Source organism: Phascolarctos cinereus, unplaced genomic scaffold (assembly GCF_003287225.1).
Source record: "Phascolarctos cinereus isolate Bilbo 61053 unplaced genomic scaffold, phaCin_HiC Scaffold_726;HRSCAF=1367, whole genome shotgun sequence".
Classification (NCBI taxonomy): Eukaryota; Metazoa; Chordata; class Mammalia; order Diprotodontia; family Phascolarctidae; genus Phascolarctos; species Phascolarctos cinereus.
The window spans coordinates 216,167,991-216,192,885 of NW_027556098.1; the positions used below are offsets into that span (position 1 = coordinate 216,167,991).

Sequence of the window (24,895 nt, forward strand, 5' to 3'; positions counted from 1 at the left end):
TGGTAGATTGCTGAAAAGGTACAGACAAGAATTACACAGAAGGGGAGAGCATGAATAGGTTAAGATCTGTACTAAAGGATGGGATACTGAACTCAGTATGATCATGAATACAGAAATATATTGATGCATTTATATTGGAGTCATATATGTAGTTCAGATGGTGATTTTTTGAGTCAGTGTGAGTTCTGGTCAAACATGTGTGATATAATTGAAGAGTAATGCCACAGCATAAGAAATCTTGCATGCTGAGACAAATGTTTGTATTAGATAACACAGAGATACACACACACACACAGACACATGAAGCAAAGTGATACAAGGTAAAGAAGACTGACTCTGGAGTACAAAGATTTGAATTCAAATCCTACCCTGTTACCTGTGTAACCATAGGCAAGTCACTCAGAAACCTTAAAGTCCTATGTAAATACTAGTTTTTATCATCATCAATCATCATCATTATTGTGATTAAGGCTCCTCTTTGCTCTGTATCTACCATCCTATTCTTAATAATAATAATAATAAACATAACAATAGCATGTACTTCACAGGTTTATTGTAAGGATCAAATGAAACAATATAGACAACACTTTGCAAACCTTAAAGTGCTATATAAATATTGAAAACACATATATACCTATACATACACATACACACATACATACATATCATAGCAGCTAGGTGGTGCAGTGGCTAGAGTGCTAGGCCTAGAATCAGGAAGACTCATTTTTTGAGTTCAAGTCTGGCCTCAGACAATTACTATCTGTGTGGCCCTGGGCAAGTCACTTAACCCTGTTTGCCTCAGTTTCCTCATCTGTAAAATGAACTGAAGAAGGAAATGGCAATAGTATCTTTGCCAAGAAAACCCCAAATGTGGTCATGAAGCATCAGATATAACTGAAAAATGACTGAACAACAACAAAATGGGGGGGGGGGGAGAGAAAGAGAGAGAGAAACTTTTGCTTGCTTGTTATATTCCTGCATTTTGCAATATTCCCCTTCCTCTAGAGAAGGTCCCTACTATATAGAGCTATGGGTATATACAATAACGGACCTCTTCTAGGCCATGCAAGTCATAGGTCTTCCATATATATGCCATATATGATAACTTGCAAGGCCAACCACAGGCTGAATTGCACAAAGACCCCAAGGCAAAGATCTTGAAGTGAGATATAACAATAACACTCCAGAAACAGGGGTGTAAAAGTGTGAGCCATTATACACATTTCTTTGCCCATGAACACTTTTTGATTTGTGTTGGTGTTAGGAGACTCAGAATGGGAGAAAAGGTGTTGCTAGGCAACTAGAACAAACACAAACAACAGAAAAAACCATAAAACAGACCAGGTGTGGAATAACTAACATTGAGGTGCCGCTGAAAAAAGTGATACCAGGGATATAATAAATGTGTATATTATTTTATTTTCAAACTGAGAGGAGCCCAGTGTTTTCCCTGCTGTGAAAACTTCAGAAGTAGGAGTGACTCATCACCTAACCCACCAGGTGAAAGCTGAGAAAGCTGAGCCCCCCCATTAAAGTGCATTTACCCCCTGTTAATCCCCAACACTATATGCTAGGTGCTATGGGTGATCAAATTAAGTATAAGGAATTGTCCTTGATCTCAAGAAGTTTATAATCTAATAAGCAAAATTATGCAATGGGTTATTAAACAGATGACTCGTGAAGACCTAGAAACGCAAGCAATAATCTCTGTGCTCACCAGGAGCAAGTTATATAAAACTGAGCTCATTTCTTTGTTTGATAGAGTTCCCATACTACTAGATCTTGGAAATTATATAGACATGCTATAGTATGTGTGGATTTTAGCTAAACAGTTAACATCATTTCTCATTATATCCTTGGCAACAGGATGAAGAAACACATGCTATGCTATTTTTCACTTCCTTCCTTCTTTCTTTCCAACTTCCTTCCTTCCCTCCTTCCTTCCTTCCTTCCTTCCTTTCAGGTCTTCTTGTATGAAATGACTAAATGTTTTACATGATTGCATATGTATAAACTACATCAGATTGCTTGACATCTCAGGGAGGGGGGAAGGGAGGGAGAGAGGAAGAGACAGAATTTGGAACTCCAAACTTTTTTTAAAAATGTTTAAAAATTATTTCAATTTATAATTGGGGAAAATAAAATATTACATTAAAATAAAAGGCAAAGAAAGAAACATATGCTAGACAGATGATAATATAGTTAGTTGGACTTGTCTCTCAACAACTTGAATTCAGAGAGTTTTTATTAATAACAACCTAAAAGTGTCTCAAACAGTATGCCACCAACTTTTTTCCCTGTTCCTCTCCTTTTCAATATTGGTGTCAGGGACTTGGACAGATAAACTGGTAGCATACTTATGAAACCAAATTAAGAGGAATAGTCAAAACCTTTATGTGATAGAATCAGGGTCCAAAAAATTTCAACAGGTTAAAAATATTAAATTTAATAAAGATTCAATTCAACTCATCAAATAATTATTAAGTATATACTATGTTAAAGTATTATGTTTGCCACTTATGGTACAATGATAAAAAATTACAGTCTCTGCCCTGGAAGAGCTTAGCATTAATAAATAAATAAGAAATCATCCACTTAGATTTGCACAAGTACAGGATGAGAGAGATATAGCTTAATAGTTTTAAACTCAATTTTGACTAATCAGTCTTGAAACCCTGCATCTCTGGTTCTGGGCACCACATTTTAAATGAGGGAATTGATAAAATGGAGCATGGCTATCTATAGAAAGGCAACTGGGCTTATGGTAGGACTTAAAATCATATATAAGAAACAGCTGACGGAAGTAGGGATGTCAGAAAACAGGAAAATATGAGTAGGTTATGGCAATTAATTGAATGTGGGAAGTGAGGCAGAAGGATATTGAAGCTGGGAGAATGGAGTTCAAGTCAGGTCAGATCCAAGCAGAGGTCACAATAGAAAGTGAGAGTGTAAAGTCTCTAGGTAAAGGAATAGCAGAGGGCTTGAAGCTTGAAGCTTCCCTGATACATCATATTTTTGTCTGGTTATTTCATTTACTTGTAAGCATGATCTTCCCAACTACAGAGTAACTTCTTAAAAACAACAGAGCTACCCCAGAGGAAACTGAGTCAGAGTTAAGTGATTTGCCCCAAACTACCCTGAGTTAGTTACCAAACACACCAATGGCATATTCTTTGACATGCTTCTTTTGTCTCCTCCATAAAATTTCGTATTAAGGGCCCAGAGTTTGATTAATATATATATATTTTTAAGGGACTTCTAAAAAGCCTCTTTAATTAAACCAAAATTAAGAAAGATCTAGCATCTACTTAGGATAAGGCAGATGCAAAGTAACTACATACAAAGCATCTTTTAAAATGAAAACATTAATATTTAAAGAATTCATCAGCTGGCTAGAAAAGATCACAACATTCTTGACACACCAGGATAGCTAAGTTGTCTGGTTTAGCCTGTGATCTCTCTTGACATTTAAACATGCCAGTCAACTGAGACACTGCAGGTTATGTGTCTACAACCAAAAACAAGAAAGAAGATTATAAACTCCTTCGTGGATAAAACTAGATTCTGTATCAGTAGTCATATGCATTATTCATCACTTATTATATATCCACATGAAGACACAGTACCTTCTAGAAATAGTGAGAGAAATGTAAAGTTGTCATTGCTGTCATAAACCAATACCATCTTATACTTCTATACTGCGTTAGGTTTTGCAAAGTAATTTCAAGTGCATTGGCTCATCTGATCTTTCAACATCCCTCAGGGATAAGCAGGGCAGGTATTATCATCCCTGTTTTATAGATACCACTAATAATAATTGTTGTTGGTTGTTTATATATGGCTTCAAGGTATGCAAATCACTTCTCATACATTATTTCATTTGATCCTGACCACAACTCTGTAAGGTTTTTCTCATCTTTAAAATGGGGATAATACCTGTAGTACTTACCTCATCATTATATTCTCCCGGGGAGGTAAGTACTACAGGTATTATTATCCCCATTTTACAGATGAGGAAACTGAGGCACTGAGATTTTAAGTGACTTGCCCATGGTCACACAGCTAGGAAGTGTCAGAGGTGGGATTCAAACCCAGGTCTCTCCTGACTCCGAGTCCAGCACTCTATCCACTACACCACGCTGCCTCTCAGAAAGCTTAGGCAGACAGTGGTGAACTGACTTGCCCAAAATCATATCCTGCATTATTACCGGTACTGGTGCTAGAACCCTGGTCTCCAGCTTTATATATAGCCTATTACTCTTTTTACTATACCCCAAAGAGAAACTCTTTAACATTGTTTAAGTAATTAAACACTAAAGGTTTCTTTTAACTTGCAGATTTTTAGCCAGTGTGGCTGATGACAGATTGGTTAATAATAGCTTTATATTTTAAAAATCAAATTTCAAACAGTTTCAGTAGGACAGAAGCATTACAAAAAGAACCAGCTCAAAAATAGAACAGTTAAGTACTGACTTTTCTATACGATTTTATCATAGGAAAATGTTGTCTAAAAGGTTCCCAGTGAATTGTTAGCCATCATAAACATGCAAGGAGATCGCATATTAAACCTTAGGGCAAATGGAAAAATGAAGTTTATTATTTTTAAAGCCATGTCATTAGAAAGCATTAATAACTAGTTAATTTATAGATGCATTAAGTGCAGGAGCCAGGTTTTCTATTTTTATAACCATTTTTCATAAACAATTAAATACAGATTATTCACCACATTAGCAGACTATTCATTTTAAAATGCTCCTAGTTCCAGGAAATAATTTTGTATGATTTAATTGTCACTGAAATTTTCTTGCTATTTATTGCATATGACTTCTCTGATATTAGTACATATTGTTTTAGACATAAATAGGGGTACTCTTTTGCCAAGAATCTTGCAATTATATGGCACATGAAAGTCAGACTTTTCCCTACATGTTTGTCAGCTATATTAGATTTTTAAAAATACGTAGCATTCCTCTTTTTCCAAACTGCTTAAATCTTCTACAAACTTCTATCATTTTGGAGCATACAATCTATATGTCAGATTTGCGATTTCTAATTGGTTACAAATCTGATCACTGTAAAGGTTTCAATATGGCAGAGCACAATATTTCACACAACTATAGAGATGTTATGCAGATAGCAACATGACATTGAAATATTCCCCACCAGCACCATCTCAAACTCTAAAATTCGAAATGGTTTTCTCTTCAAGATCCCTTGTTTAGATTTTAATTCTAAGCACAGTTCAGATGCAGCACCTCTTAATCAGGGTAATAAACTATGATGTCTTACATATTGTGTAATGTTTACTGTTAAACCCACAATCTGGTCAAACACAAAATTATCTTGTCATAGCCTGGGAAAATTATCCCCCCACCCCCAATACACACACAGAATCCTTCTTAATGGAACTCTACTTAAAAGTTAAAATGATCTGGCTGTTTGCTTGTTTATGTGGCAAAAGGAAGAGTATCTCTTTACCAGAATGGCCTCCCCACAAAAAACAAACAAACAAACAAACAAACAAAAAACACAAAGTAGCCAGGCGGCCTCAAGACCTATCTAATGCACAGACCTTGAGCAGAGAGCTGTGAATAAATATGCAAAGGGGTTTGAAATTTTCAACTGGGCCCCAATATTTTGATTCACAGAGCAAGAAAAGAATCACTAGGCTGCCTTATCTTTTACTCCAAACCTCAGGAAAGAGTTATTTAAGACAAATGCCCCTTCCTCCTTGGTCCAAACTGCCAGTCAAATACGTTTTCTCCCTCTGCCTTCCTGCACTAACAGAAGTGGGGTTCCCCAAAGAGGCAGCTTCGAGACAGCTGTTGAAGGACAGAGAAGGGCTAGATAGAGGATTTGGGGTGCTGTTTTGGGTTTTGTTTTTTTTTAAAAAAAGATAACTACATTTCATTTTCCTTCACCACGTGTATTATTACTCCAACAGAGTGGGTGTGAGAGTATCTCTCCTAGCACCCCCTAGGGAGATGCTGGGCCACGGCCCCTCCCCTTGCACTCCCCCCAATTCCTCCCCTGCCATCCCCTCTTCTTCCCGGGAATCTTGCGGGCTCTGATTGCTCTTCATCTCCAAAGAAGCAGGTGCTGGTGTTAGCAAGGGAGGCACGGGATACAGAGGTGCCCGGCGCCGCAATGCAACCAGCAGCTCTTTGCTGCTGCTGCAGCAGCCCGGGATGGGGGGGAGGGGGCTGGGGGAGGTTGGGGGGAAACGGGGCGTTGGGGGTGGGGAAGAGTTCTTGTGATACCTTTTATCCAGGCAGGCGATCCACTCTGCGGAGGAGGAAGAATGGGCAGCGTGTGCAGCGACCATGTTGGGCTGTCAGAGGGAGCCAGTCAGCCACCTCCCTTGTGTCTCGGTGCCTTTTCCTCTCCAGCTGGCTTTCCTCTCTACCCCCTGCACCACCACCACCACCTCCTTCCTCTCCTTCCTCTCGCCCAGAGAGCAGTAAGCAGTAGGTTCCTCTACATCCCCCCTCCCTTCCCCCCAACCCCAGTTCCTCCCTCTCAGTCTGGCTCCTGCGGCCTTCAGGCAGAGGAGGGGGCTGGCGAAGCGGGAGCAGCTCCAAGGGCTGGCCTCAAAACCCCCGTCCCGGTTCCCTGGGCTTCCCGGGCTCCCCGGGCTCCGGCTGAGCAGCAGCAGGCGGTGACGGCTGCAGAGCGCAGCAGACCGCACTGCGGGTCCCAGGTGTGTCTCCTTGCCTGGAGCAGGCAGGGAGTGAAGAGCTTCGCGGTCCCCCCAGGGTAGGTGGCTACTGTGCGACAGGTGGCCGGGCCAGGGGAACTGGCTCACTCCCTGGCTCGCTTGCTCTTCTCCCACCTGGCTCTCACTGGCGCCAGCCCGGCCCACAGCTCGGTGCAATGGTTTGAGGGGGATGTGGGAGGGGAGGCGAGGGGGGCGGGGGGAGAGAGATGTGTTGTCAGTGTCATTATTTTTCATACGGCATCTGCCACTAAAATGGCTGCTGCCTCTGTGTTTCCTTAGAAACCGATTAGTCTTCCTCAGCAGTTGTCAAAACTTGCTGGCGTTTCCTCCTCACCTTTCTTTCATTTCTCTCCCCTGGAAAGGATGGAGGGAAGAGGGGAGGGGACAAGAAAAAAGTCCTCCGCTGGAAGAGCTCCAATGGCAACAAGTTCCCTGTCAGCTGGGTCCTGGAAAGATACCAATTAGAGGGTGTGAGGGAGAGATGGAGAGAGTTGCTTGGCGCTTCAGGTATTAACCAAGGCCTGGGTTATGGATGCAAAGAGCACTGTAGCCTAATCCCCAAGTCAAGGCCTGGAGATGTGGCCTGTGGAACTGGAAGAAGAAGGAAAAACAGAGATTGCTATCCCATTTGATTGGAGAAAACCTTACATTCAGATGAAGTAGCACAAAGAAAGTTCTGCTGGAGGGGGAAGTGGAAAGGAGGGCTGCCATCAGAACAGAGGTGTGAGTAGTTCTGTTGAAAAAAATGAACTACTCTAGAAATAACAATACCTGTCTCCCCACTTCCAGCTCCTACTCCCGCATCTGCAAACCAAACCAAAAACCTAGGGTGGACTGTGTCATAAAGGCTTGTTCATTTTAGGAGTCCACAAACAGTGAGCAATGTAGAAATTATCCAGCCAGATTCTACCAGAGGGGGAAAAACTAATTCTCTGACTTGTTCAAGAATTCCAAGACTCATTAAATCTTTTGGTTATTACTATGGCTCTGTTACTGAATTACTCAATAAAAGTTTAGGGGACAGGAGCCACAGCCATGGTCCCGTTCTTCTTCTTTTAAAGCAACAAAGGAAAGGGGATGCACCTGGAGTGTTTTTACTCTCCCAGAAGTAGTGGCATATTAAAGCACTCCAAAGGATATTCTGTTTGTCATCAAACCACCTTATCTCAGGATATGATTACAAGATTATCAAGTGGACTTCCCTACTCATAGTTTGTCCCTTTGGTCCCCGTTGAACTTCCCCTGTTAAATTCTCCAACTTTTTCAAGGTAATGGAGACTACTGAAAACACCATGGCCTAGAAATTATTGGAAGAAAAATATTTTCAGTAGTCACTTTTTTTACATGACAACTATGAAAAAAACAATTGATTCACATCCTTTCTTATATAGCCTGATTTATTTAGTGGTTTGAAGGTTCTTAAAAATACATAGAAGGATAACCAAATGCCTACTCAGATTGCCTTACACAAAAAATGGTGATAATGAGAGTCTCCTTGTGGAGAACAGTCCTCTCCTTAATTATAAGCATAGTTGATGCCAATATTTCCTGTCATCACCTACGCGAAAGGGGAATATGTCCAGCCTAAAATAAATTAAGGTGTGGGTAATGAGAGTCACGAGGAGCACAGTATTCTCCTTAATTATAAGCATAGTTGAAGCCAACATTTCCTATCAACATTTACACAAAAGGGGAATATGTCCAGCCTAAAATAAATCAAAGTGTGGTGAAGTAGAAGGTTTTGTGTATGTGTGTTGTATGTGTGTGTTCATATGCTTTTAACTGGACATGATTTGCAACAGAATACCTCCAACTTACTGGAGATTAGGATAATCATATACACCATTGTTAGTTTTACTGGTTCACTCAACCCAGAGTGTTGCTGTAAAGGGTTTATCCTCAAAACTACTACTGAGATAATAAAGACAAAACACCATATTCAGAGTCTTAGGGTTGGTTGCAATGTCAGAAGCCATCCAGTCCATCTCATATAGGAATGAATGAACAAGAATCCCCTCTTAATCCTCTACAGGACATCCAACAAGGCCATCTCCCCTTTGCTTGCACATTTCCTATGTGAGGGACCCATTCTTTTCCAAGGTAGTTCACTGCATTTTCATTTAGCTGTGAACATTAGTAAATTTTTCTTTACTATCAACCCTAAATCTGCCAACAACCAAGTTTAATGCCTCTTCATGTGACAAATGGAAATGCTTGAAGACAGGTATCATATCCAATGTCTTTTCTTCCCTTTGCTAAACATCCTAAGTTTATTAAATGGATCTACACATGGCCTAAAGGAACTTTCTGGCACCATTCAGGCTACTCTTTTCTGAATGTTCTCCAACTTAGGTCACACAAGTAGTTTGTGGCAGGATATAAATATGAAGGCTTCAGAAAGGAAATTTGGAACACCAGATTAATCTTGCAGGATCTGGGCACCTCCACTTCATAAATGGATGAATAAGTAATAATGAATTTTTCTTCCTAAAATGTGGTTCAAAGGACTGAACACAATACTACAGATTTAACCATGATTGAATACAAACCTTTCCTCATCTTGGATAATACATTTCCGCCGATACAAGTCTAAATTCACATTTGGGGGTGGGGAAGAATTTGTGTGCCATATATCATTGTTGACTCATCTTGAACTAGTAATTCAGTAAAGTTCCCAGTTATTTTTAGAGATGTTACTTCCTAGCCTTACACCATCCATGCTGTATTTATCAAATTGATTTGAGAAATTGTGTCATGATTTCAATAATCCCAAGCTACTCTTTGCTGCCAAAAACATCTTTTTAACATTAACATTTTCCCAGTGATGCTTATGAATGCAAATCATGGAGTACCATAATTTCAGAAGCAAAATTGCATTAGACCCAAAGGCCAATATACAGATATAGGATAGGTGTAAGGAGGTTGCAGCATATTAGCAAGGATAATTTGCATATACTTGTGAAAGAAATAAGATTATTGATATAGGGCTAGAAAGGACCTTAGAGATCATTGGTTCCATAAGGAAACTGAAGCCCAGAGAGATTGACAGACTTTCTCAATGTCAGAAAATTAGTGGTAAAAAGCACAATCACATCCCAGGTCCTTTGACTCCAAATCTGGAACTCTTTCCTTTATACCTCTAGTCTAATAAACTAGCAAATTCACATATGATTACATAAAGTCAGTCCTGCAAGGGATCTTGGAACATAGAATATCTGGGCTGGGAGATATCTTAGAACATAAAACAGTCTGTTAAAGTTAGAAGAAATCTTAGAACAGAGAAAGTCCAAGCCAAAACACAGCCTAGAGACCATTTAATTCAATCTTCTCATCTCATAGATGGGGACATCGAGGTTCAAATCAGTAAAGTGTCATCCCCAAAGTCACAAAACTAGTGAATAGAACCATCTCAACCGACTCCCAGGCCCACATTCTTTCTACCCAAGTAACTTGTCTCAAATCAGATGTGACTAACATCAATCACTCAACAAGTATTAAATAAGCATTTTCTTATTAATACCTACCTCCTGAGTTAGAGTTATCTGTACCAATGACAAAAATGAAATGGTCCCTGACCTCAAGGACCTCCTTACATACTATTAATTAAGGGAGACTATGTACACATGAATATGTACAAAATAAATACCAAGCAATTTGAAGGAAAGGGATATCATGAATCAAGAAGGACCTAGTGTAGAAAGTGGTGTTTGAGTTGAATGTTGATTGAACTAGGCTTGGAAGGAATGAATTCTGAGCACAAAGAACAAAGACGTGAGACTGAAATAACATAACAACCTAAAATGCACCCCTCCCCTCTACTAACATGCAGTTTTATAGGCACTTTCAATGCCTTACTTCAAAGAGGCATCTAATGATAGAATCATAGACTCTTAGGCATTTGGTAGTCTAACAGAAGGAACATTCATGGCTAGATGCGCCTTTTATTTATTTTATTTTATTTTATTTTTTTGTGAGGCAATTGGGGTTAAGTGACTTGCCCAGAGTCACACAGCTAGTAAGTGTTATGTGCCTGAGTCTGGATTTGAACTCAGGTCCTCCTGACTCCAAGGCCAGAGCTCTATACACTGCGCCACCTAGCTGCCCCTAGATGCATCTTTCAGCCTTTATTAGGCAGGTTGCAAAACAGGAATCAGATCAGAGCCTTAAGGCCAGAAGGAACTATAGAGGCCATCTGATCCAACTGCTTCATTGTACAGATTAGGAAGCTGAGACCCAGAAAGATTAAATAACTAACCCAAGATCATCCAGGTAGAAAGTAGCAAACATGATATGAATCTCAATTATCAAAGTCATAAGAAGATTCCTGGAACCCACTCTGCCTCCATCCCACCCTTGGGCAACCAATAGATATTTGCATTACAACAGAAAGCATAGTGGAAATCTAGTATAGTATGTAAATTTATAGTAGAAATCAGGTATATAAATTTCTAGTATAGTAGAAAGAGGTTTTGACTTAGAATCAGAAAACCTGAGTTCTTTCCACTAAGTAGCTTATGTTAAACAAGTCACCTCTCCATCCCCACACCCCACCTCAAGCTCCCTTTCTCAGCTACAAAATGCAGAAAATAATACTAGGTGGTGCAGTGGATAGAGTGTCGAGCTTTGAGTCAAGAAAACCTGAGTTCAAATCCAGCCTCCAACACTGGTATGTGACCCTGGACAAGTCACTTAACCTTTCCTCACCTGAAAAATAGGCATAATAAAAGCGCCCACCTCCCAGGGTTGTTATGTGGACCAAGTACGATAATATTTGTTAAACATTTTGTGAACCTTAATATATAAATGTATTCATATGTTTATCTGTTGATTTATTAATATAAACTCTATAAATATTAATATACAGATGCAGGTTGTTATTATTATTATTATTATTATTATTGTTGTTATTATTATTACTCATGATATCACAGGGTTGCCATGAGGAAAGTACTCTGGAAACTAAAAAGTATTATGCAAATATGAACTATCATCATTATTCATCTCATTCTTCTAATCTTTTTCGTGAAGTTCAGATAGAAAAAGTCCTCAGACAATTCAGTGCCCTGATATCTTCCTTTTATATTTAATTTTCTATAGACTATTTAACAGGTCAATAAATGTCTTTTGCAAGTGAATAAAATTACTGGGATTTAAACTCATTGAGTCTGTTGGCTCACTAAAAACATTCCCAAGACAATTCCAGCACATGCGGGTTGACAGAGAAGACAGGTACCTCATGCTGTCCCCACATGATATTGATTTTTTTTTTCTGGTAGGGCTCTATCTAGGGTGTCCCAAAAGTCTTAGCCAGTTTTGAACTTTAGCCACTTAAAGCTGCACTAAGACTTTTGGGACACCCTGTATGTCAAAAGTTTTTCATTCCAGAGAAAAGCTATGCAAGGGAGTGGAATCAAGATGCCCAAGTAAGAAAAAGCATTTTTATCTAACTTGCCTAGCACCCCTCTACCACAACAATGTAGAAAATGCACTTGAGCAAATTCTGATCAGGAAAGCCAAGAAAAAGTCATAGTAAGTCATTGTCCCAGCCAAGCCTAGGGAGACTGATAGAGAGGTCTGAAAACACTGGGCTTGGAGTCCATCCAGGAGTAAGCTCAATGGTAGTAGTAGCAGCAGGGAGCATTCCAGTGTCCAGGAACAGAAAGAGGGCCAGAGCAGAGTAACTGGGCAGGAAGAGATCCCAAGGGATCCCTGAACTAGCTCTGGTTGTAGGAATAGGTACCATCTAGTAGCTCTGTCACCCATTACCCCAGCCCCAAGCATGTGAAGACTTCCCCTGGTGGAATGGGCAGATGAGAACAATTTGTCGCAGTGGCCATGAAGGCAGCTAAAGCAGGTGCAGTGGAGTGCTTAGAGCTTGGTTAGACATTGAAGATAACAAAATCATCCACTGCATCTTGAGCTGTCACCAGTTTTCTTGATTCTGTCCTGCCACTGGACTGTGATGTCACTGGAGGAGAGAGTGAGGCCGATGACTTCATGCATCTCTGCCTCACTTAAATCCAATTTATGCACTAATCAAAGGACCCAGTTCCAGGTCACAAATTCAGGGTTGAAAGTAGTAGATCGGGAGCATGGGCCCTAGTTGTGTACTGAGCAACAAACAAGTTCTGGAAATGTATCTTTGAGGCTCTAAGCCAAAGAGCAGAGCAGTGACTCAGTTCTAGAGCTAGCCCAAAACATAAGCCTTCAGCGGAATAACCAGGGTAGGAATCTGAGACCAAAGGTCTGACCAGGCACTCTGAACATGCAGAATCACCCAGCAAGTTAACAGTAACTGACTCCAGCAAGTCTACTGAAATTCTCAACCACACATAAGCCAATAAATCCAAACCTGGGTCAGGAACTTGCAGAACTCATACTAGGAGGGCAATGAACAAACCTCTCCCCAGAGCTATGGAAGAAAGATATGAAAAGAGAATTAATAGCTTGATAAAAGAGATACAAAATCTTACTGAAGAAAATAACTCTTTGAAAACTTCTTGGAGAATTGGCCAAATGGAAGTTAATGACTCCATGAGACATCAAGAAATAATAACACAAGGACAAAAGACTAGGGGAAAAATATTAAATCTCTCATAGGAAAAAAAAAACACTGACCTGGCAAATAGGTCAAGGAGACACAGTTTAAGGTTCATTGGACTACCTGAAAGCCACAAACAAAAAAGAATTTAGACATATTTTAAGAAGTCTTAGAACTACAGGGCAAAATAGAAATTTAAAGAATCTATTGTAACCTCCTGAAAGAAATTCCAAAATGAAAACTCTCAGGGGTATTACAGCCAAATACAGAGCTCTCAAGTCAAGGAAAAAGTACTTAAAGCAGCCAGAAATAAGAATTAAAGTGCTGTGGAGCCACAGTCAAGATTACACAACATTTAGTAGCCACCACTACAAAGGAACAGATAGCTTGGAACATATTCCAGAAGGCAAAGGATCTAGGCTTACAATCAAGAATAACCTACCCAGAAAAACTGAGTATAATCCTACTGGGGGAGGAAGGGGTAAAGAAATGGACTTTTAATGAAATAGAGTACTTCCAAGCATTCCTAATGAAATTATCAGAGCTGGGTAGAAAATTTGACATACAAATAAATACAAGACATAAAAGAAGCATAAAAGGGTAAACATGAATGTGGAATCATAAGGAATGAAATTAGATTAAACTGTTAACATTTTTATATAAGGAAATGATAATTTAACTCCTCATAACTTTATTATCAGGGATCTTAAAGTGAGTTTAATTAGAGGGCCTGGGTGTGATTCTATCATATACAGATGATCTCAAAAGAAAAAGGGGGTGGGTGGGGAAGAGGAATGCACTAAGAGAGGGGGAAGGAAGAGGAAGAATAAGAAAAATTATCTTACCTAAATAGCAGGCAAAATGAGGAATTTATATGATGGAGGGAATAGTAGGAAGAGCTGTTGACATAACCCTTACACTCATCTGAACTGCTAAAAGGAGGGAAGAATACATTTATACACACACAGGTATAGAAATACACTTTATCCGACAGGGAAATAGGTGGGAAAGAAGTTTAAAAAGTAGGGAAGGGCAGCTAGGTGGCACAGTGCATAGAGCACTGGCCCTACAGTCAGGAGGACCTGGGTTTAAATCTGGCATCAGACAAATGATACTCATTAGCTGTGTGACCCTGAGAAAGTCACTTAACCCCAATTGCCTTACCAAAAAAAAAAGAGAGAGAGAGAAAAAGAAAGAAAGGAAAAGAGGGATAAGAAGAGAAGTAGATTAAGGGAGGCAGTAGTAAGAAGCAAAATAGATTCTTACTAAAGATATTTGGAATGGGGTTTGGTTTTCTTGCCTTTTCATTGGGTAGGAGATGGGGAAAGAATCTGGAAGTTAAAAAAATTAAAATTTTAAGAATTAAAAAACAAAGTTTTTAATTCCACATAGCTTAGAATTGTATTTTGTTATGATTGGCTGCTTCCATTAAAAGTATTATTCTTAAATTTTTTATGGAACAATGTTATATCCATTCAGTGATAATACTCCAATTCCAACAGAGTTTATTCGTGGAGTTTTCTAGGGTATTTTGAAGTCCATATTTGTAGTGCATTGATTTGTCTTTCCAATCCATGAAAGATAATGAACTTCTGATATACACTTCTAGTCACTGGGTCTTGTCTTACTAGTTATTTGGTAAGGGTTAAATTTTTGCATCTTTCAGTAAGCAATGTGCCACACAATTTCGATAGCATCCTTGCATAATCTGCATTGATTACAATGTCCCAGCTTCTTGAGGGTAACCCTTACGTAATTTCTGTTGAAAATTATCTGGTCCTGAATTACCATCATAAGCCTATACATTATATAAGCAAGCCCACATGACTCAGCTACTCGTTTGATGTTTATTTCTCAGCATATGATTGGCTGAATTGACATGGTTGTTGGTCCTGTAGGACCTTTTCATTCCAGAAATAAGCCACTAGTATTTACATCAAACAAATCCATTGGTGGGTATCCTTTGCCAGCCTTTACCATTGCTAGGTGAAATAATGAACACTTCTTCCAAAAATATTTAAGTTTTTAATCTATTTATCATGTAATTTGAGAATATTTATCAATCTTTGTCCTTTTTCATGAGGATGTGTTCACCTTTTTATAGCTACTTTGTGTGAATTTTTGTTAGAATATGTTCCAGATTTGTTACGATTCATTTTACATTCCTTCACATGTACATGGAAACTGATAGTGCACAAGTGCTGCTTGCTTTAGATGTTTTTTCCCCCATTTTTCAGAATGCTAGTAAGCGCCTTTACACATCTAGTTGCAATTTTCTCCTTGCTAGATTTATGCTTGCTTTGTCCTGCCTAGAAGGGACCAAGATATTTTTAAGTATCTCCATCTTCTAATTCAAGGTGAACACCTTCAGCCTCTCTCTTTCCCTAATAAGAACACACCACACCTGTGTCTAATAAACTAACCCAGAAAGACAAAAATTGCTTCACTTTTTTGTGAATTTTACCTGTTCAGCCTCAGTGATGTCTTCATGAGTTCAAGGACAAACTCAATTTACTTGGAGAGAGGAGGCAAGGGAGAAAAACAAATAAAACTATAAACTATTGGGAAACAGCGAAGGGAAGGAAATAGGGGGCATGCCAAAGTTTGCACTAATGTGTCACTAGTGGATTGAGAACGAGATCCTGAGTTAGAAAGACTTGAATTTGAATTCCAGCACAGACCTTTCTAGGCAAATGACCACAGACACCCTTCACTTTCATCTTCATCTTCCTCAACTATAAAATGGAGATGTTAATACTTATTGGGAAAATCCAATGAATTTATATGTCTGAAGTATTTTACAAACCCTAAGGCACTGTATAAGTGTCAGATACTAATACTAATAATAATAATTTTCTCTTGAGCCTGCTCATGTCTAGAGCAAGTCTATTGTTCTCAGTTGAAAAGATAAAATGCAACCTTCTCCATGAAACCACTCCTGTTTTTCTCTCTCAATAAAAAGTTTTTACTTTGGAAAAAAAAATCTTACCCTTATCAAGTCCAAATAGATATAATTGCAGAGACATCCCACAGGATGAAGGTATTATGTGTTTTTCAGTAGAACCACATAACTTGATGTCTTCCGTGTAACTAACATGACTAAGATGTTTTGTTATGAGTGCCTTTTTATCTTAGAAACTGTACTTTGTTCTATTTAGGAGAAACAATAATGCATTTACAAATAGGCCCAGTAGACCATAATGGGTTTAAACTGTTTCCCTGAAAGATGCCATGTTTTTATCAATTGTTCTTGGCATTACTGTGTTAATGACATGTTTTACATAGAGAGCAATTTTCTATATGGAAATCAAATATTCTAACATTCTCACTATGCTTAGTTCTTTTTTACACACTTGTAATACACTACTATACCAGCACTATAGAACTAGAGAAAAGGCTTTTTGATAATCAATAAGGGAAGTATAAATGTTATAGTACTTTGGAACAGACTGTTCAATAATTACAAAATCAATAATAAGTTGCTCTTTACTTTCCTGGGACTTCTTGGCAACCTCTGTTTGTGCCTCAACAAATATGTTGCTTTTATATGTTTATGGATATTTTTAGTGATAGAAGCATTGAATTATTTTTGTGAACTACATAAATATGTTAATGGACTATTTAGAAGTCACTGACAATCTCATCTTTAACTTCATCTTCTCTTCTCATTTTTTAATCTCATCTTTCAAAATAGTTATATGATGACTTCTGTTAAAAAACAAAAGTGAGGGGCAACTAGGTGGCGCCGTGGATAGAGCAATGACCCTGGAGTCAGGAGGACCTGAGTTCAAATTCAGCCTCAGACACTTGACACTTGCTAGCTGTGTGACCCTAGGCAAGACACTTAACCCCATTGCGTACTCAAAATGTAAAAATTTAAAAACAAAAAGTGAAATCGGGCATCTGTGAGAAGCTGGTGAAGTGTGTTGCTAGTAATTCAGGCATGACTGTAAGTGTTTGAGCCAATAATTATATATCTAATCTGCCCCAAAACTTTCCAGTTTTATGGATAAACTGGAGTTTCATTCACCTTCCATAATATACCTGCACTGTGAACCATTATATCGCCATACACACGTTTTCACCTTTCATCTAGTTTTTTTTAAAATTTTCATTTTCATAACTTCTTGTGTCTTATCCTCTTCTTTCAGGAGTTCTCACTCCCTTCTGATTTCTTTGCTTTTCAAGCCTCTCTAGAAAAGCATTTGATTAATATTGAACTGTTTACTTTTTTTTTTTGCTTCTTTGACTCCTTGAATTGCATTTTCCTTTTGTTTTTGCTTTATATTGCTGATTAAAAATAATAATGACTAGCATTTATATAGCACTTTGAGATTTGCAAAGTGTTTTATAATAATTATATTATTTTATCTTTACAACAAACCTGGGAAGATAAGTGCTATCATTTTATCTGTTTTATAGATGAGGAGACTGAGGCAATGGAGGTTAAATGACTTCCCTAGGGCACATAGCTAATAAGTGTCTGAAACCAGATTTGAATATAAATTCTAAATCTCCCAGGCCAGGCACTGTATCTACTGTGTTGCATAGGAATGTAGAATGTCTGACACTTTTGTTTTGTGGATCATATTCCATTTTTTTTGTTTGCCTTAAGCAGGAGACATGTTGTCCATATTTTCTACTACATGCCAATTATATATCAAGGTAGTCTTCCTCTACCTTTCTACAGGTTTTCAGTACTTTTTCTTGAAGGTTTTTCTACCATGGTGGAATTTGACACCTGCCCATAGGAGTAGTCTTTGATTACCTCCACCTTTTCTCCTAATGATTCTTTCCATGGCAACAAATTTTGAAATATTTGTACATTTTCTGTCAAATATTTCAGGAGAATTCATTCATTTATGTATTTATGTTACTTATAGTAAAGGCCAGATTCTTTGAATTACTCTGTTTTGGCATAATTAGTCTGTTAATTGCATTCTTGCCATCAAACTCAAAAAGGACTTTTTGAAATTCCAATATAACTATGCCATCTCTTCTTCAAAATCATTAGAAATATCAGCATTGTTTTATACATCCAATCGGTTACAAAGCAGCATTTCTAGAGTTTGTGCTAAGTAAAGATTTTCACCAACTTCAGATTCTTCAAATGTTTTCTCTTCAGATTTTCATAGTTCCTTGATTTCAGTTTTTAATTAATCTAATCTGCATTTAAGGATGAAATTAGTTTTTACAATTGCTTTGTGATACTGTTGTATGATTTGGATGGATCTGAGGAAACTGCTGACAAAGAGCAATAGAATATCCTTGCTTTTAAAAGAGTAAAATACAATTCCATTTTTATTATAACATAGTACTGCTACATAATGAAAGTATTCATGTCTTCAGTCCATTTCATGTGCACTCATGCTTTGCACAGTTTAAAGGTCAGTACCTTCTGCACTAAAAGGTTTCTGGCAGGTGCAGTATTGGTATCTCATTTGTTCCAGTAAATCCTGCCATCATGTGGTACCAGAACATGAAGGAGAGCTAACCATTCTACTGTTTTTTGTGTTAAGCTGATCATAACAGTTTCAAGTTTCAAGAATCTTTGGTATCCCCTTCTATTTCTTTGACTCAAGAATAGTTTCATCACTCTGACCAAGGAACTGTTTAATCCGTGGTATCACCAGAGCCCATTTTGCCAGTATTTCAGGGTTCCTTCCAGAGCTTCACAGCTGCCATAGAGAGTTACAGCATATGCAAAGTGCCTGCTACATGTACACCCCAAGTGACATTCCCCTCATTTACTGTTGTCACCCTTTCCCAGCAACATGGATGAAGGGTTAGTCTTTGAGGTGTTTCTACAATCTGAGTTTCCTACATTGATGAACTTAGATAGCCAGAACATATGTATGCGTATATATGAATTACTATGGCAGTAGTGCATTGCTAGTTTCTTGCTGGGGAGAAATTTTCTCCTCATATTTCGCTAAGAAAATTAAGGCCATTTTTTGAGAGTTCCCTCTAATCCCTTTCTCCTTGTCTAGCATCACTCAGAGACCTTATGTCACTATCTCCTCCTTCAACCCAGACTCATACAAAGAGGTGGCCCTTCTCTTTGCAAAGGCAACTCTCTGAATATGCACAAATAATACCATTCCAACCCATCTTATTCAGCAGATTGCCCCCATCATCTTTATTCTCTTAAAAATCTTCAACCTCCCCCTGTCTATCGCCCACAAACACTCCCATTTCTCCCCTATCCCCCCAAAACCCCTTGCTTGACCCATCCAGCCCTCCTAACTAGCATCCTATAACTCTCCTCCCTTTCATAGCTAAACTTCTTGAGAAGACCATCTACAACGGGTGGCTCCATTTCCTTTCCTCCACTATCACTTTAACTCTCTTAAGTCAGACCTCATTCAATTGAAAATGCTTTCTTCAAAGTTACCAATGATCTCTTAATTGCCATATCTAATGGCCTTTCCTTCATCCTCATCCTTCTTGAATTCTCTCGAACTCTTGAGCAGTCTTTGACATCATGGTCTTCTTTTTCATATTCTTCTCTCTAGATGCTTGTGACAGTAGCCTCTCCTGGTTCTCCTCTTACCTGTCTGACCGTTCCTTTTCAGTCTCCTGTACTGGATTTTTATCCAGGTCATGCCTACCAAGTGGGTGTCCCACAGGACTCTGTCCTAAGCCCTCTTCTCCCTCCCTCCCTATTTCATTTGATGATCTCATCAACTCCCAGATGATTTTCTCATCTATGCAACCCTAAATTCCCCAACCTCCAGTCTTGTATCTCCAACTGCCTATTGGGCATCTTAAACTGGATAGGCTGTAGACATCTTAAATTCAATGTCCAAAACTGAATTCATCTTCCCCCACCCCCACCCAAGCTCTCTCCTCTTCCCAGCTTTCCTGTTACTGTCAAGAACACCACCATTCTCCCAGTCATCTGGGCTCACAACACAGATGTCATACATCCTCCTCATTCTCTCTGATCCCTGTCCATATTCAATCTATTGCCATGTCCTACCATTTGTATCCTCATAACATTCCTTCTCTCGTAACATACCCCCTTCTCTCCTGCCATCACCCTGATCTGGGCCAAAATTATTGTAATAACCTGCTAGTTGGTCTCCCTGTCTCAAGCCTCTGCACACTCCAGTCCATCCTCCACTCAGCTGTCAAACTGATCTTCCTAAAGCACAGGTCCAACAATGTCACGTACACCTCCATTCAACAAAGTGGCTCCTGTCACCTCCAGGGTCAAATATAAAATCTTCTGCTTTCTAAAGCTCTTCATAATCTGGCCCCTTCCTGTTGTCCCTATCTTCTTACACCTTCCTTCTTTCCATATATTCTGCAATCCAATGACATATGCCTCCCCGCTTTTCTTGAAATGCAACATTACATTTCCCAACTCTGGGTATTTTTGCTGGCTGTTTCCCTTGCCTGGAACTCTTTCCCCTCTCATTTTCTACCTCTGATCCAGTGTCATTGACCTTCTGGCTTTTCCATAAACATGACACTCCATCTTGTGCCTACAGCATTTTCTCAGGCTGTCTCCCATGCCTGGAATGCCTTCCCTCTTCAACTCTTCCTAATGACTTCCTTGGCTTCCTTTAAGTCCCAAAATCACATTTTTTACAAGAAGCCCTTTTCAACTCCTCTTAATTCTAGTGCCTTGCCTCTGTTAATAATTTCCTATTTATCCAGTATATAGCTTGCTTTTTCATGTGTGTTGTCTATCTTATCAGATTGTAAGCTCCCTGAAAGCAAGGATTGTCTTTTGCCTCTGTTTGTATTTCCAGTGCTTAGCGCAGTGCCTGGCACATAGCAGGTGCTTAATAAATGTTGATTGATTGACTAAGTTGATTTGCCTAGCATGGTAAAAAAAGGTGGAACTCAGGTTTTCTCACTCCAGTGAGGACCATGACCACAGTTACTGTAAGGGTTAAGGTGGGGAAGCAATTACATCTTCTTTGTATTCTGATACCACAAGAAGGCAAGCTATATCAGAACAAGTCAGAAAGAAAATAGCACCTGTGTTGCAATGGAGATGCCACCTCAGAATCCACCAGCTATATATATTTTGGAATTGGGACCCCTGGGAGCTGTGTGAAAGATTCTGGTACTGTTTTATGTCAATTTCTAGAGAAAGATGTCAGAAGAAGGGAAGCCAGGTTGAGAGTTGGAGAGCTCAGAGTTCATCCTTCCTCTTGACACTATCTTCTGTCTTGGCACTTGACTTTCCAGAAAAAAACACTTAGCTAAATGTCTGGGTTTGTGTCTCTCTGCTTTCCCATACAAAGGATCTGAAAGGTGTTGCTGATGTTGCTGATTGCAATGGGGTGTGCTTGCAGTGCTGATTAGATCTGGTTTGGTGAGATAACTGTCCCCTGAGAGACAATATCTTTCACCTATGACTGAGTGGGAGGAAGAAGCAGCAAAGCCTCTCCTCTGAAGTTTTGCCTCCACTTTTCCCCTGAGAGAGTTTAACTGGGAGAAGGGATGGGGGACAGAGGGTTAAAATGATACTGGTAGTGGCTCCCACAAATATTTATTCAGACTATACTCATTCATTCTGCACTTCTTCTTTCTTTGTGTTCGGTCATGTTTGACTCTCTTCATGACCCAATTTGAGCCAAAAATACTGGAGTGGTTTGCCATTTCCTTCTGCAGCTCATTTTATAGATGACTAAACTGAAGCAAAGATGGTTAAGTGATTTGCTCAGGGTCACACAGCTAGTAAGTGTCTTGAGGACAGATTTGAACTCAGGAAAATGAAACTTCCTGACTCCAGGCCTGGTGCTGTATCCACTGTGCCACCTAGCTGCTTCTTTGCTACCATTTATTTTCATTGTTACATAAAGAAAATAGCAGCTACTAAACTTTGTCATATATTTAATATTGGACCCTCCAACAGAAATTAGGGAGAATGGGTGAAACTGGATAGGAAAAGCTGAAGACAAATACAGCCTAAGCCTAAGGCACAGAGGAAGGCTTCAGAATTAGTGAGTCTTCATCCCACCTCCATCCCACTGTACACCAAGGTGAGATTCACAAACTCGTTGATAAAATACTCATTAGCCAACCCTAAGCTATTTTACTGAAAACAGGTTGAGAGAAATTAACACTAGGAAGACCCAAGTATATCAATTTACACAAAAATGTGCTGGTTCTTCTAGATATTCTTAAATTCTTGCCCTTCACAACCTAAGTATATAGAAATTCAGCCCTATCCTCTTACTGACTTTCAGTCTTGCAACACCCATGGTCTTTTGGACATCTCAAACTGGATATTCCTATTCGATGTCTTAACTCTGGCATGGCCAAAAATGAATTAGTAGGCAGCTAGATGGCTCAGTGGATAGAGTGCTGGGCCTGGAGTCAGGAAGACCTGAGTTCAAATCTACCTTTGGATATTTAGTAGCTCTGTGACTCTGGGTAAGTCACTTAACCTCCCTTTGCCTTATTCTACCAGAGAAGGAAATGACAAACCTCTCCAGTATTTTTGCCAAGAAAAACCCATGAACAGTACTGGTATGCTATGATTCATGGGGTCACAAAGAGTTGGACATGACAACAACAATAAAAACTGAATTATCTTTCCACCCAAACTCCCTTCTTCCTAACTTTCTATTACTTTTGACAGTGCTAATATCCTCTCAGTCAGCCAGGCTCATAATGTAGGTTTCCTCCTTGATCCTCACTCTCTCTCATCCTCCGTTTCCAAACTATTGCCAAGGCCTATGCATTTTACCTTCATAACATCTCCCACATATGCCCCCTTCTCTCTTCTGACACTGGCAACACCCTGCTACAGACCTTCATCACCTCACACCTGGACTACTGACATAGCCTGCTGGTGGGTCTGCCTGCCACAAGTCAGTCTCTCCCCACCCTGGTCCATCCTCTACTTAGCTGCCAAAGCAATCTTCCCAAGGCACAGGTCTGACCATGTCACCTCCGAAATCAAGACGCTCCAGGACTCACTCTTACCTCTAGGATCAAATATAAAATCCTCTGTTTGTCATTCAAAGCCCCTCATAATCTGATCTTACCCCCACCACCACCACCTTCCCAGGCTTCTTATACTTTATTCCCTTCTACATATTCTATAATCTAGTGACACTGGCCTTGCTCTTCCTCAAACAGGACACTCTATCTCCTGATTCTGAGCATTTTCGACGGCTGTCCTCCATACCTGGAATTCTCTCCCTATCATTATCTGGCTCCTGATTGCCTCAAGGCCCTGATAAAATCCTACCTTCTACAGGAACCCTTTCCCATTCTCCCTTAATACCCTCTGTTGATTATTTCCATTTTATCCTGTATATAATTTGTTTGTATATAATTTGTTTGTATATAGCTGTTTGAGTGTTGTCTTCCCTTAAAGTGTGAGCTCCTTGACAGTAGGGGCTATTTTACCTTTCTTTGTATCCTAAACACTTAGCCTGGGGCCCAGAACATAATAGAGGCTTAATAAATGTCTGTTGACTGATGGACTACAGTGTTTCCAGTTAGAGATGTCTAACAGGCAGTTAGAGATATGAGACTGAAGGTCAGCAGAGAGGTGACGCCTAGACAAGAAGATCCGAGAATCATCTGCATAGAGATGATACCTGAAACCGTGGGAGCTGATGCAATTAACAGGTGAAATAATATTGAGGGAGAAGAAGAGAGGATCCAGGACAGTCTTGGAGGACACTCATGGTTAGCAGGTTAGCAGCAATCTAGATGAAGATCCAGCAAAGAATACTTGAAAGACACAGACAGATAGAAGGATAGCAAGAGAGATCTGCATCATGAAAACCTAGAGAGAAGAGATCAACACTGGCAAAGGACAAGAAGGATAAGAATCAAGAAAAGGCCATTACGTTTGGCAATTAAGAGATCACTGGTAACCTTGGAGAGAGCAGTTTTAGTTGAATAATGAGGTCAGAAGCCAGACTGCAGAGAGTCAGGAGGAGAGTAAGAAAGGAAATGGAAGTACCCATAGTAGATAGCCCTCTCAAAGAGTTTAAACCACAAAGGGAAAGAAAGATGTAGGATGATAACTGGCCTGGGTGGAATGATCAAGTGAGAGTTTTTGAGGATGAGGAAGATATGGGCTCTTTTGTAGGAAACAGGGAAGCAGCCAACATATGGGGAGAGAGAGATTATTAAGAGTTGTGATGATTTGGGGCAATCTGTTGGGAAAGATAGGATTGAATAGAATTACTTGTGCTTGTAGAAAGGTTTGCCTTATATAGTAAAGCAGAAAAAGGGGCAAGGTGGGAAGGAGAGAGAGAGAAAGAGAGAGAGAGAGAGAGAGAGAGAGATGTGACAAAGAGGCAGAAGAGGGTGATTGTACAGGCAATCTGTTGGGGAAAGACAGGAGGGAATGGGTTCAAGGATAAGTCTAGATGGACTGGCCTTAGAAACTCAGAAAACTGAAGAAATTACTTAAATATATCGAGATAAAAACTCCACTCTGAATTACTTATCTAAATATTTCAGGCAAAAATAATGTTCACAAAATTAATAACCAATCCTCTACTTCACCTTGCAAGTATACATACACAGACTGTATATACACAGACTTTAGTTTTTTCTATAAATAGGAAATTATATAAATAAATAATTTCTCCTCAATTTTGGTTCTGATATTAATATTTTTCCCTAGCTCATCTTCTTTCAAATGG

General features: G+C 39.3%; 1 protein-coding gene across 4 annotated transcripts in view; it reads right to left on the reverse strand.

Annotated features, from left to right (window-relative positions):
* Positions 1-6,418, reverse strand: part of RAPGEF4 (Rap guanine nucleotide exchange factor 4) — a 351,123-nt gene extending 344,705 nt beyond the window's left edge. For all 4 annotated transcript variants that reach the window (XM_020990978.2, XM_020990976.2, XM_020990975.2 and 1 more), the window contains exon 1: positions 6,261-6,418. In XM_020990978.2, coding sequence (XP_020846637.1) covers positions 6,261-6,325 — 65 coding nt within the window. In that variant the 5' untranslated portion in view covers positions 6,326-6,418. The remainder of the gene's footprint in view (positions 1-6,260) is intronic.
* Positions 6,419-24,895: the final 18,477 nt, after the last annotated feature.